The sequence below is a fragment of the Venturia canescens genome, chromosome 8 (assembly GCF_019457755.1).
Source record: "Venturia canescens isolate UGA chromosome 8, ASM1945775v1, whole genome shotgun sequence".
NCBI classification, from domain to species: domain Eukaryota; kingdom Metazoa; phylum Arthropoda; class Insecta; order Hymenoptera; family Ichneumonidae; genus Venturia; species Venturia canescens.
In genome coordinates this window covers 12,588,901-12,603,316 of record NC_057428.1, presented here as the reverse complement: position 1 = coordinate 12,603,316, position 14,416 = coordinate 12,588,901, and the positions used below count along the sequence as shown (strand labels likewise).

At 35.8% G+C, this 14,416-nt stretch overlaps 3 protein-coding genes across 4 annotated transcripts; 1 reads left to right on the top strand and 2 right to left on the bottom strand.

Annotated features, from left to right (window-relative positions):
* Positions 1 to 266: 266 nt before the first annotated feature.
* On the bottom strand, positions 267 to 2,711 carry LOC122415079 (glutathione S-transferase C-terminal domain-containing protein homolog). Its single transcript, XM_043426910.1, has one exon. It carries the CDS (start codon positions 2,709 to 2,711, stop codon positions 999 to 1,001), a length of 1,713 nt encoding a protein of 570 aa, XP_043282845.1. The 3' UTR covers positions 267 to 998.
* Positions 2,712 to 2,794: 83 nt separating this feature from the next.
* On the bottom strand, positions 2,795 to 3,979 carry JTBR (jumping translocation breakpoint protein JTBR). Its single transcript, XM_043426914.1, has 3 exons — positions 3,781 to 3,979; positions 3,260 to 3,496; positions 2,795 to 2,957 (listed from the first exon to the last, which is right to left on the bottom strand). Exons 1-3 carry the CDS (start codon positions 3,834 to 3,836, stop codon positions 2,795 to 2,797), a joined length of 456 nt encoding a protein of 151 aa, XP_043282849.1. The 5' UTR covers positions 3,837 to 3,979.
* Positions 3,980 to 4,264: 285 nt separating this feature from the next.
* Positions 4,265 to 14,301, top strand: LOC122415080 (monocyte to macrophage differentiation factor 2). Of its 2 annotated transcripts, XM_043426911.1 has the most exons (6): positions 4,265 to 4,421; positions 5,491 to 5,717; positions 6,365 to 6,637; positions 9,022 to 9,264; positions 10,383 to 10,635; positions 11,204 to 14,301. In XM_043426911.1, the coding sequence occupies exons 3-6, from the start codon at positions 6,540 to 6,542 to the stop codon at positions 11,450 to 11,452; spliced, it is 843 nt and encodes a 280-aa protein (XP_043282846.1). In that variant the 5' UTR covers positions 4,265 to 4,421; positions 5,491 to 5,717; positions 6,365 to 6,539; the 3' UTR covers positions 11,453 to 14,301. The 2 variants fall into 2 exon arrangements, with proteins under 2 accessions (XP_043282846.1, XP_043282847.1); XM_043426912.1 differs by lacking the exon at positions 6,365 to 6,637.
* Positions 14,302 to 14,416: the final 115 nt, after the last annotated feature.

Genomic DNA, 14,416 nt, shown 5'->3' with positions numbered 1-14,416 from the left:
TCTTTCTTTGAATGTTAACTAACAGGTATCCACATAATTTTGCAAAAATCAGTGAGTTGATCTGCACAAAATCTTGCACTGGGATTCGATCGATTGTATTTGGAGTTTCGGGCTGGTCTTGGTTGCAGCATCGATTTTTTACCGGGATTTTCCAAATGCTGCAAAAAAAGTTCGTGCATCAACAGCTTTTTAGCTGGTTTTTCGATTGTGAAGCACTGAAAACGAATAAAACAGGAATTATTCATACGAAAAAAAAACGACTCACGTCAGAAATATTTCGTATATTTAGTTCCTTCATTTCCTTTTGGTTTGTACTTATCTATAAATTTTTCACGCAGTTATCAGACAGTAGCAGTCTTATCGGGTCTTATGTAATTTAACAACTAATGGGCGAATATAAGAAAATTTCAAAACATGATTTACAAATCGTTTTCTTTTGCTCTTAAATGGGACTATTTTTCCAATAGAACAAGATTAAATGCTCGGAAATATAGGGATGCTAATATTGTTGATAAAATTGTTCATCCTGTATTAAAAACGTTCAGGATAATCGCCAAATCTATGATTTGTGTAGAATCATTCAAATACCATTTTTTTTACAATTATGAAACAAAAAACCAATCTGAGAAAATGCGCAGTGCATGTCAGTTCATTTGAAATAATATTAAACAATTAATAGAGAAATAAAATATTTATTACAAAATATAATCTCCCTCCGTGTATTTGGACGGGTGATTGACCTATTTTATGACGACGAAAACTCATATTGATTTTCTGGAGAATCTGCAGCTCTCGAGGTATTCTGAAAACTGTCGCAAGGCTTGGGATAGCGGCCAAATCTCTTTGCAGCCAGGTGATCTTGTTCTCCTCCCCATAAAAAAAGGATCGAAAACTCTTTCTAACCAGTGAAGTGAAAATTCTGTCGAAGAATTATTTTTTATTGAATCGTAAAAAGGAACGAAAATATTTGAATGGAAAAATTGAAGGGAGATAAAATTTTATGGATTTCGGTATTTCGGAATACCAACGAGCAAATGATTCTTCGGGGTGCACGTTTCAGGAACGAGTTTCGCCAAATAAACCTCATATCCGAATTGTTCGGCTTGTAATTTTCTGTCAGTATCAATGATAGCCATGCACTCGTTGCCTTGAGCGGTTTTAGCATTTTTAACGTCGTGCGTCTGATCTGCGGAATGACCGAGTATGAGGTAATCCCTTTTGTTAATGTTTCTCCGAAAAATATCACTTCTGGGGTAGGTTATATGATGACAATCGTGAACGGAGCCGTAGCAGCAAGGACAGCTGACAAAAATTGCGTTTTTCCTAATGCAATGCTGTATGACAAGATCAGTTGCAACGCCACAAGCGTGCAGTGACATTCCAATGTCGAAGTAACCCTTGAAATAATCCAGATTGCATTGATAAAATTGAACGTTCGCCAGTTGCAATTTTATCACGCGTTCTTTCGATCGATTCAACGATTCTTCTTTATTTTCTAGCAGTATAACTGTGCACTGTGGCAATAGATGAGCTACGAGAATACCTAGGTGACCACTGCCCGAGCAAAAGTCAACGATAACGTCCTTCTTTCGAGCCAGTTTGAGCACAGGTTTACACAAGTTCTCAAGCTGCTCAAACTTCCGTTTCAATCGAGCTATCGGCAAAGCACCACCTTCGGGCGTAGCCTCGTGAGGAATTTTGCTCCAATCTAACTCCACTTCAACACCATAAGGCTCGATATTCAGTCCCCTATTTATTTTCAATTCGTCGATGAGGCGCAGCGAATTTTCAACGTCTTCTTGCCTCGTGTATATACGATTTCGTGGCTTGTAACGCTTCGGGTCGCTTTTGTACAAACTTTGCTTCTCAACGTCAGGAAGCACGTAACGAATATTCGAAATTTCCGAAGGTTCCAGGATTATACAGTTGAGACACTTGGCCATCGAAGCATCTTCCATCAATCTGTCGTACCATCTACACGTCAGAGGCAATAGCTGACGAATTTCTGAGCTCGTTATGAAATTGAAAAGTATGTGGAAACAAACGAATATTATTATGTCCGCGAGAGTCACGAAAGAGCCTTCGGCGTACAGGTGTTCCGGTACGACACCTTTCTCTTGACTCACCACACCGTTTGGAGCGAACTTCTTCGACATCGTATATTTATACACGTTGTGTAAACGTACCGGTTCACTCATGTGCGCCTCGAAACGGGCCATCGACACTGGCAATTCAATGTTCGACAATAAATCTTCGCTCAAATTTTTTAGAGTTGACAACAGATCGACTTCGCAGTATTTCGTCCAAACGCTTGTTTCCGATGGTGCCAGAAGGCAGGAATCCTTAAAACCCAATAAACAACGACAACTGTGCTCAGGGTATTGAGATATTGTGTTTTTCACCACTTGACGCAAGCTTGCGCACAAGCCTGCCACCACTGCGTCATCGTTTATAATGACATTTGGTAATTCGCAGGAACTTGCGTTAAATGGAACTTCCTCTTCGCTCACCAAACGATATTCGACGTCGCTTACGTCCACTGTATGACAACGGACATCTTTTGCGATATTTCTTCTTACGAACCTCACGTTCATCTCCGATTCACAATACCTCAATGTGAAAAGAGTCACGACCGTTTCGATCGGAGCTAAACATTTCTCGTTGTCGTTAATTGAGGAAATTTCTAAATAAATCTCGTTCTGCTTCCTCATGGTGTACCTTTTCCTTAATTCTTTTTCGTTTTTTTCAGTACTTTTTGAACAGACGATTTTCAGAGCTCCTTGTGTGCTATTTGTCAAACGCTGTTTCTCAATTGTTTCGCTACTTTTCGAATGATTCGTTTCCGAAGCACGCTTTCTCGCCAAAATACACTTATGCAGGACATCACCGAAAGAGCACACATCAAACCTTCGAATTTCCAGAATGATCTTTCTTCCAGCCAGGCCACTTTGTCACAACTGAAAAATGGAGTTTTTGGTTCCAGCTTATTTTCATTACAATTTTGTATAAATAGAACTCGAAAAAAATATTTCCTCAAATTCTAGAACTAAAGACGTAAGCTTATGTTATGAATTAGTACTTCTTAAGTTATCCAATTCAGAAAATTTCCTGAGATTCTGTGATATGAACTCAAATGTTTTGAATTGTCACTGCGCTTACTGCATTCTTTTTTTTTCATAGAATTTCTTAAAAGTTAATAATCTGTGAATGTTTGTTGAAAATCATATCAAGTTTATAGCTAATTGAAAGTTATTACTACCTTCTAGTGATCGTTTCCCCGTTTTTGCACTTCAATACTTCTTTGTATCTAGCATGAACGCAGACTCCGATACTTTCACTGGCTATTTCAAAGGCTGAACATGGATGACATTCAGTCAAAACCTCAAACTTTTCGTTGAGAGGGCAGGTTGCATTGCTATCAAAAGCTACGGCAAATGGTTTGCTGTTGGTACTGTCGGTCCAATGACTCTCGACGATAAGAACGAGTATCGTTAAACTGTAACAGCAAATCCTTGAAAATTAGAATTGAAAAACAGGAATCCAATGGAATGGAGAGTAACTAAGACGAAAACATGTTTCTTGGGCTAATTTCCAAAAATCTGCGATACCACTAGTTTTCAAGTTAGCGTAGGAGAACTGAACATTTTTTATACCGTCGGAATGATAGTACGATTTCCCATAAATATATAGATAAAGGATATTGGAAGAAAAAACAATTTTTCGTTGATGCTGTGTAACACGTGGGCTTAACCTCGAAATAAGAAAAGCACGATAACTGACCCTCCCAGCAGCGTGATACCAAACAACATACGTTTCTTCGTACACGATTCAATCATTTCGTTCGTTTCCCGGGATTATACTTGGAATTAGTGAAAAATCTCAAGTTAATCTCTCGAGGAATAGTAGAGAGACGAAGACACCGTCGATCGTCGACATGAAAATTTCTTCACAAGCAATGCATACTTGTCAAAAAAAGGTTGTCTCTGCTGTCGGCGCAATGAATGAAAGCGAAGGGGGAGGGGCATTTCACAAACTGCGCATGTGCATAATAAGTTAATATTGTATTGTTGTACGTTATTGAGTACATGCTGCTGCAGCGACGTAAACATACGTACACACACGTATATATGTTTGTATTATGTACAAAAATATATACATATAGGGCTATGCATGCATGATCGTGATAACAGAGAATGTATCGCGACGATTCTTCCTGGTGGGATAGTGAATACAGATGTAAGTCTATTTTCTGACCAGTCGGCGAGTGTTGATGGAGCCGAACGGTCGAAGAGTTGGTTGATCTCGCTACGGCCGGGAGAGGGGGGGTGGGGATCCGTTTGAAGTATTATAAGGTTTAAGTATTCAGTCCCTGTCGCCCATTAGAGGCAAGGGCCTGTGGCAGGCTATGGAAAAAACCAGCGGTAAGTGTCATTTACAATTATTTTTTGTCAAAAAGCATTTTCTATCAAAGATAAAATAATTATCGAACGCAGAGTGAAAATGTTAGGTATTAATGTAAAAGGTGCGAAAAAAAGGCGCGGATTAGCTACTTTAGAATGTCAAGCGAGTCTCGATACCTTCGAGCTGTCAAAATTATCCCTCTCATATATTGTGACGTTTGTATAACGAAATATGTGCGAGTAAAATATTTTTTGTCGAAAAATAAAATAAATAAATCGAAAAATAAAAATATATCGTATGGCGAAAATTCAAAAATGTACCACGTGATATAAAAACGCAAGGGAGACAGCTAGGAAGATGCAATAGTTACTTTCGTGATTGGCCGATGTTTGAGCCCAAAGTCAAACGTTAAACAGTCAAAATTATTTGAATGAAGACTTAAATACTCTTTTTTACAATATTTATACAATCTCCCCCAGTAAAATGATGAAAAATGTGAGGTTATGTTGCCTCTTTATTTACTCAGGACCCTGTCAACTCACGTTGATGCGGGGAAAAAAATTCTTTGCTTGTACAGTGAGACGAATAAAAAGACCAACATATGTATTCCATGCTGTACTAGAGACAGATAATCTAGCTGCTCCTACACACATGCATATACACACACATATATATTTCGCATTCTTAAAAATGTCAAAGACGAGTGCAAAGTCCGAAATTGGGCCAAGTATCTTGAGAAATTTTATTTTTGTTACATAATTGTACTTTGTTAAGAAAATATTAAATACATAAGTGATGAAAAATTATGAGTGATGTAGACGAATCTTTCCTACTGTAATAAAATTTTGCATGTATTAAAAAAATTTATTCATACACATAAATAATGAATTTAGGGATTGAAATTAAATTTTTTATTAAATGCTCTTATTTTTATTGAGAAAAAAATAATATTATTAATCCAAACTAGTGCATTCACTAGTTCAGTATGTAATCAGTTAAAATCCTTCATACATAATTGAACTTTTTGAGAAGTATCAAATTATTCTAATTGACATTTTTAATCAATTTAATATTTCATTCTTCGTATAGATGCTTTTTGGCTGAACCAATGCGGCGCACAACCAACGGCTAACTGAGCAATTATAGACCTTTTTAGAGGTGCAATTCAACACGGTTGAAAGGGACAATGATCTCTTCTGTGTTTCTAGTATACGCTTAGTGTTTTTCAATTACCTCAACAACATGGACGGCCCTTGCCTTCACCAATTCATCACTGCGCCGGTTAAGAATTGCCTTCAATTGCACCGCATTAAACAGTAAGGATATTCTATCCAATTGCATTTAAATGCAAATTTTATTTTGCCCTACGTTGCTGTTTTCGCTTTGAAATTCTTGATTTACATCCCTGACGTGCCTATCTTCAAATCATTCCAATACACCACTTCCAATTTAGTTCTTGTTATTAATTCTTCAGCCTTCATTTCTCCAGGTTTCAGAAACATTTAATTTTTCTTTTTGTCGCCCCGCTCTACTTTATGTGGCAAGAAATTAATAATCATTCTGTTATTGACTATCGCTTCCCTTTAAATTTTTTACTTTTTCATTATACAGTGTTATAAAAAAATTATTTATCTTCATCGATACAATTTGGCACAATTTGGTATTTTTCATTTTTTTATTTTTCAATACAACTCCAATTCGATTGCGCTTCAAAGATTCATATTTTTATCATTCAATCATTACCAAGTTCATCATCGATAATTAATTCAGCGTGTGGATCTCCCTTGATCTAATCGCCACACGATCGTGAAAATAATCAAAAGTATTACAGATATTGCGATGCTCATCAGAATGAAATTATCTTCATTGATAAAATCAAAGTTTTAAGTACTTTATACGCGATTCAAAGAGTCTTAAATGATGCATCGCTTTCATATTTGTCCAAAAATCGTTGCTTTTCCAGTTGCAAAGATTTCTTTAACGGGAAGTATGAATCGTACGCTCAAAATTCCGATGATTTGCAAACATGCACGAGTTTATCATTATGTGATAAGCGAGAAAAGAAGAGTTTACGAAAATGCTTGTGGAGTCGACACTGCGCGTCCATGAACTTCTAGCGTGATCTCCAATTTTTAACTATGAATGAAAGCTTTATCCGTGTTCTGACAGCACCGAATGAGAATAAAAAAAAGAAAAAGAAAACGAAGAAGTTTCTCGCTTCTTTTCGATCATCAAGGTCAGTATCAATGGAATTGCAACTTTCAGTAGCACCGAAATGAAACGTTCGAGTTTTTTCAATTTCGCGTTTCGTATTAAAACAACGAATGGAAGGCAATTTTAGTGATAAAAAAATGTTTGTAATCCTGAAAAAAATGTTTTACGAGAACAATTGCAGTCGGACAGCAAATTTTGTTTTCCTCCATCGCAAGCTCATTTTCCCAGCTCAAGTTTAAGTCTACAATGACCCAATTTACTTTTCCACGTGCTGAGACACTCCGTGAAATTGCTTTTCTTTATCTTGCGACAATTCGGGTCGCTTAAAAAAAGTGTGTAAGTTTAGTCGCTGCTTGTATTATTTTTTCGACTCGTGATTGTTTTTTCACTGAACAATTAGAACACGAAACGTGTGCTCGAGGTTAGCCCCAGGGACGTTCTCTTCAATTTTCATCAAATTTTGAAATTTTCATCATCGTGTTATTCAATACCAATTTTCATCGGACCCGGCTCGAAATCATTGGTAAAAATGAAATTCACAAACGAACGTTTTTCCACGAAATTCAATCGCGTTTCAATGTGTAAAGAATAATTTTATTAAAAATAACATAAAAAGCACTGTATTTTCGTAAAACCTATATAGTCGTTCCACTTCAATTTCCGAATTAAAAACTAATCGACGGAAAAAGTGAATTTAAAAAATCTAAAAAACCTCCCAAAAAACTCATCCATAACATCAAGTCTCGTACCGAGAATAATTTCACGAGAAAAACAATTCTTTCACTAAATTTAAAAACGCTTGACCGACCTTCGGTCGAGCGTGCGTCAAGAGTCTCCCGATTGTATTTCCTTTTTTCATTTTGCACGTTGAACTCTCTGTCACATTGTCCCTCGACTGGTCAGTTGTATTGAATATGCATGCACATTGAGAAAAAAACAGTCATTGAAACAACGAAATGTGGCATTATGGGGTTCCGGTGAAAAATGTAATCATCGCAAGGTTAAATATGATTAAGCGAATAATATAGTTTCAGATCAAACTGCAGATTCATTCTCTCCAAAAACATCGCCGTTAAATGAAGATAGCTCTTCCAATAACATCAATTTTTATTGAATCAACAATTATTTTTTCTCAGTGCATATAAAAGTTTAGTAATTTTTTAAGTCAAGTAATTTTTTTTCCAATATATCAACTTTGCTCTTTTCCCACGTCGAGGGAAAAAATGTTTATCAAGGGATCATTAATATTGTTAATGTCATGAGGCAATAATTCACCCTACAGTTGCATAACCGATACCACACTCGTATACACAAACTTTATGTAATGAAAAGCCATACGATCGAGCTGTCCACGATTCTTGGGTTCGTACGACGCGTGCTTTCACGTATACAGCTTCAACATATTGACCATTTTCTGTATGTATCTGTGAAAACCGCACGGCCATGTATCCGTTCGCCCTTCAATCGCATACTGTTTTTTAATATGCTTTGTACATAGTACATAATTGTATTACTCGCGGTTATAAAGCTGATATTAATCGCGTCATATCGTTTCTAATTTTATCGATACTGGCACGCTGAAGTCTGAGAAATTTGCTTTTCTCCTTTCCCTCACAAAAACACAATGAGGCCGATGAAAAGCTTTCTTTCGTGTCGCTTATTTTCAAAGGCTTTGTCACCACGCATTAATAGGGAATGAAAAACAAAAAAAAAAAAATAAAAAATAAATCGAATCTAGCGAATGACACGATTTTATTGAATTTTGTGAAATCTCATTTTTTCAGACGCTTTTTTCTTTTACGAGTGGGACTTTCTGTCAGCAGCAATTTTCATAATTTCTCGTTATCTTGGAATATTTAAAAGCGAATGAAAATTGATGTGTTTCATGAGTTTATAAATAATAACGTAATTTGTTGCTCATTTTTCGTGAAGATAAAACAGCTCGCGGAGTCTCGTGCAATTAAAATAGAGTGCGCCGAATAATCGCGGTAATATTTGCGATAACGGGAGTCGCCGATGAAAATGAGAGTTTTCGTAGCAACGAGAAAAGCGTTGAGGTTCAGTTCACTAATCGCTTCGAAGTGAGTAGTTGACCGCAAAGTGATCCTGATTATTAAGTTTTTTTTTCTTCAGGAGTCATCACTCGGTAATAGTTGAAAGAAAAATTGCACGCGGCAAGTAAATTGCCGCTTTGTATGAGCAAATAAAATAATGACACGATTTGGAAAAAGAATCCGAAATATTGGACTGCATAAAGTTGTACGAGAAAATCGATTCGTAACGAAACCTCCCGAGTCCTCCTTCCCACACGTACCGTCGTAATTATCGTTCGGCTTATTTTTTCAACGCGAAGAAGAAAAATCGATCATAGCCAATGTGGACGATAGCCAAGCTTCAATGTTGCAGAGTCAAGTGGATGAATCCACGTGCCAGCACGAACGAAGCTTACGTTCCGACGTACATCGAGCATGTGGCGAACGTTATAACACACGGAATATGGGTTGTGCCTTCTTTGTTGGGAGGCCTTGAACTTGTCAAGCGTTCTCTAACGTGGACCCAACTTGTCTCAGCCTGGGTCTATGGCACTTCGCTTCTTCTCGTTTTTGCCGTATCGACCTTTTTTCACAGCGTACACTATTGCAATCACACGTACGTTCAATCGATATCGTATAATAACAAATTTACTTTATAACCCTGGCAATGAGGGTGTCGTTAAGGTTTATGAATAATGCAAACGTTGGAATTTTAGGTATTTTTTGTTTGTTTGTTTGTTTTATAAATAAAAATTGGTTGGATGGATTTACGTAAAACCTTGTGGAGATCTTTTACATACTCGAAAGTACTGGAAAAAAAATGTAGAAAAACATTTTTCTATGGTACATTTTTGTACAGTGGTGTGTTGAAAATGGCACCCCGGAGAGAGTTTTTATCCCAGCGACTCGATTCAGATTGCATTTTGTCGAAAAAACGTCATGCTGAAGCATGACGTAGCCGTTTTTTGATAACTTTTATTTTTTCTCTTTTATAAACAATTTTCTACTGAAAAAACCACAAAAATTGGGACTTTTTCTTCAAACGGTCGCCATTTTATTTCTAAACAATACTTTGGAAATTCCCTACGTCATGCGACAGCTAATAGCGCATATTTTAAGAATCTTTTCGGTTTTTTGTCCCGAGATGTTCCGTTTTTGAGATTTGCTGTCAAATGCTGCCTAATCAAGGGGCGCCATTTTCAACACACCATTTTACAAAAAAATACCATGAAAAAGATTAGAAGAAACATTTTTCCCAGTACTTTTGAGAATGTAAAAGATTTGTACGAGGTTTTATTTAAATCCATCGAACCAATTTTTATTAATAAAAAAAGCAAAAAAAACCGAAAATTCCAACGTTTGCACTGTTCATAGCCCTTAAGACATGGTGTAATCTACCGAATTCTCTTTTTTCATTTTTCATCAGGCAGATCGCAATTCGTTTGAAATTTTTTAATTGAAAATCTACGTGAGAGTTTGCATTTCACTGAAAATTTGAATTTCTTTGAACATTGTGTAGTTTGAAAAATTGGAGAGTAAAAGTGACTCGAATTCCTGAAACAAATTTAAAGTTTCAAAGTTACATTTTATTCCAAAAGTTTTTCGCGCGTTTTTATCACAAATTAATTTTATTCAAAACTAAACCCAAATACTTGATAATTTTGAATTATTAATAACAATTAATTGAAAACCGCTTGAAACAAATGCAATGACGAATTTTGTTTTTATTCACAGGCAATTGAAAGACGTTCTTCATCGTTGTGATCGAGCAATGATTTATGTATTCATCGCTGCCACGTACTTTCCATGGTTGATGGTCGAGGACTTTCCTGACAACAAGTGGCTCTCGCTCATGCGATACATCGTCTGGATAATGGCGACGTTGGGTATTCTCTATCAACAAGTTTTTCACGAACGTTACAAAATGCTCGAAACGATATTTTACTTGGTGATGGGCATCGGACCCAGTATCGCCGTGATCAGTGTCGTGAGTACCTCATTCTTCTCCATCATTCATTTCTAATTCGCTCTTTTTAATAATGGAAAAAAATGAACATCAATTTTTCCACTGGCCTTTCATATTTTCTTTATTGTATGGACGTTTTTTTTTTTCATTTCGAATCCTAATAAAACTTCAATATCAAAAGATGCATGTGCAATTATTGTCTCTGCAAATTCAATCTTTTTTTTTGCAATATTTTTTTTTTGGTAAATATTTAGAAGTGCAACTTTTCCGAAAAATCGCCGTAGGATGTTTTTTCCTTTTCTAACAGTTAATAGACATGTCCAATGATGATAATCAGTTGGGGGACCTTGAAATTTTTTCATGCAAATAACTTTTTTTAGCAACAAATCAGACATCAAATTTAAACAATTTTTTTTTTTCACAATTCTCATTTGGATCGAGAAAAAAGATGAATAAGATAATAAATTATTTATTGATTCATAAATGAAAAGCTCAAATGCATATTCGTTCAGATAAAAATTTTATTGAAAGAAAAGAAAAGAGAATCGGTTGGGCTATGAAAATGTCGAAAGTGCGAAAATATTTTTAGAACAAGTTCGACAATATTGGAGAATTGAAGACTGGAGGATTGATCTACATAGTCGGTCTGGTGTTCTTCAAATCGGATGGTCGTATTCCATGCGCCCACGCGATATGGCATCTCTTCGTGGCAGGAGGTGCTGGACTTCATTATTATGCGATATTGCGCCACCTTTATCCATCCTCGATGGAGCAAATCGATGGATCGTTGGGTGGTCCAGCGTTAACGGATATTCTGGGCTCGCACGTTGAGCTATAGAAAACATTGGAGCTTTAGATCTTTGACGAGTGCGATTACTATCGCGATTACATGGATGGATGATAATTATTTTGTCCCTATGCGTAACGAAAAGTGACGCTCTATGAGAGATGATCACATTTCATAGTTCGATAAAACCACCGGTTCGAGTAATTCTTCTTCAGTTTTTTAAAAATATAATCTACGTAATTGGTGACGGAAAATGAAAGAACGTAATTTAGAAAAGTTAGCAATCATTTTGAGGGTAATCAAACGCGTTTGTAACATATATTTTCATAAAGGAAAAGTTAGCGTAATTATAACGAGACGGCTTAGCTTTAAGTGACAAGTTTCCAATGGATTCGATGAAATTCATATCTTCCTTAGATCACGAGTAATAAAATCCTCGGTTTTCATGATTAACGAAAGATTTCATGGATGGAAAGCAACGAAAAATATTTTCGTTGGTCAAGATTTTTTAATTTTGCGAATTAATAAATCAGCGTTGAATTTTTGGCTCCCAGAATTGGCTCCATAGCCTGATACTTCAAAGAAACGAAAAAAAAAAAAACAACGATTCGTTGCATTCCATCAATGGAAATCGGGATTCTGTGGATTTGGGGAAACAAAGTCAGCAGACGAAACGAGCAGAAGACAATTACCATTAATTAGAGTCAAATGTTAGCTTTAAACTTCTGTTCTGTCACTTATACAAACTGACTGAATATATCGTGAGGTTTAAAGAAGCTGTAACGACGAATTTCCATGGGGTAAACGAGAGAAATAGGAAAATTATCGACTAGCAACGGTATCATTAATTGTATCTGATGTGGTGATTGACAAGTCGATAGGGAAAAGGGAAAAACAAAAGACTGGAGTGATTGACGAAGGGATAATGAAATGGATGACCACGTAGAATACAAATGGTTAAACTTATGCTTATCACATGTTCAATTGAGCCAAAAATGAAACATTAACTTTTAAGAACATTAATAATGATAATAAAAATACGATATTTCTGTAGAACAAATGATGACAAGATGAAAATGTATGAAGATACAAATTGTAGTTACGTAATGACGATTTTAATCTTAGATCAAGAGTGAAGTATAGAACCGAGTCAAACTGTATTTTATTATAGGACAATAGAACTTTGTAATACATGGGACAACGATCTTTCGATGAGAAAAGAAATTCTCATGAACGTTCATCTGTCAGATGTACCGAATTTTTCCTTTCGTTAATACTTACACTTAAGAATGAAAATATTTGATATTGTATATCCTGAGGATGTGTAGGTTATTTATTAATTTTTGATTTTTCAAATACTGTTATCTCCAGACGAAATGTCGATTTATTCGACATTCATGTCGCTCCAATTTTTCCATATGGAAAAAACATTGCGTTCTTTCCCTCAAACTCGGAACAGGGATGGGTCAAATTAAATTTGAAGTCACTGTTTCTCCTGATTGTACAATTATTTTTTCATATTAGTCGATTTTGCCAGAAAATTTGCCAAGCATGAGAGGAGGTGATATAACATTTTCGATCATCTCTGTTACCGAGTAGCCTGTGATTGCACGTTTACAATATGTGCCAAGACCTTCGTCTCGAATTTAGTGGTTGCTTTGTCGTTTTAGTTGGTTTCTTTGAAGAAAAGCATTACGTATCGATCGTGCGTCTGCGTCGTCAGTTGCAGGCGCGTGGATGCGACAGAGCCAAATGACAAAAATTTTACAAGTTTTTGGTGTCAAAGCTACTTCGTTGTAATCATAGATATTTTTTCTTTTTGTACATCGAACATTGACGACTATCCATGTCTTTACGTTGGATAATTTAATGAATTAACGCTGATAAAATCAAAAGGATGAACAATTAGAAATTTTGGTCTAAAGAAATTTTTTTCTTTGGCAGATCTTTCGACTGTGCGATTATTGTCGTACGGACCCACTTTGTCAAACAACGATTTTCCTGTTTTTTTGTAGCTTTAATTTTGTTAGTAGGGAGAAATTTTTTATTTTTTATCATTATTTTGCATGCCAACGGTATGAAAAAATGTATACAATGCAATTTTGGTATGTAAAAGCTTCTGCGTGAAAAAAATTGATGACGAATACAAATGTTTATCCGTTAAAAATTTTCGAAGAGGTTTTCGAGTTCATTAGTGCGTAGATTTTGAATGATGTACAGATTGTTAAATAGATGCAAATCAAATTGAGTTGAAATGTCTCGTGAAGCTTGAGCAAATGTCCGGATAGTTTTTATTTTTGTTCTTTGTCTACGTAAACATGACAAATGAGAATTCAAATGTGACTTGAAAAATAATTCGATTCGAAAATAATCATCGATTAAAACTCGACATGAAATTTCGTATTTCTGAAACGTTGCTTCAATTTTTATGAATTTGTTAAAAAATAATAGAAAATTGACGTGGAAGGTTGGCAAAACTTTCTGAAATTAGATAAAACGATAAAGAGAATTCCTCATCTTATCGCAAAGTCGATTTGGCGCAGAGCTCGTTGTTCACAATTGGCCAAAAGTGGCATATTCAAGGTATATTGAGTGACTAGGAATTAGTTGAAAATCTAAATACGTGTGTACGTAAAAAAACTGTGGCAAATGAGAAGCGTTGGGTGCTCGAAGTCTCTGGAGCGATATGATTTGAATTTGAATTGTGTAGCGAAGATAGATTGGTATAGTTATTTTAGAATAATAATCAAAAAGGATGTAGATTTAGGAACGTATTTGATAAACGCTAGAAGCTCATTCGATCGATGAGTGAGAACTTTGTGTCAAGAATGGATTTTCAAAAATTGTACTGCCGGAAATTCCCTTTTCTTTTTCAAATAAAATGGAAAATTTATGACGAAGATACGAATGATTTATGAAAGTAATTTTCCTGTTTGCGATACGAGGCTGGAGTTTCCCTGCTGGTACTTGAAGGTCGAAATATATTTGTAATAAATTGATAAACTCTGGGTGAGA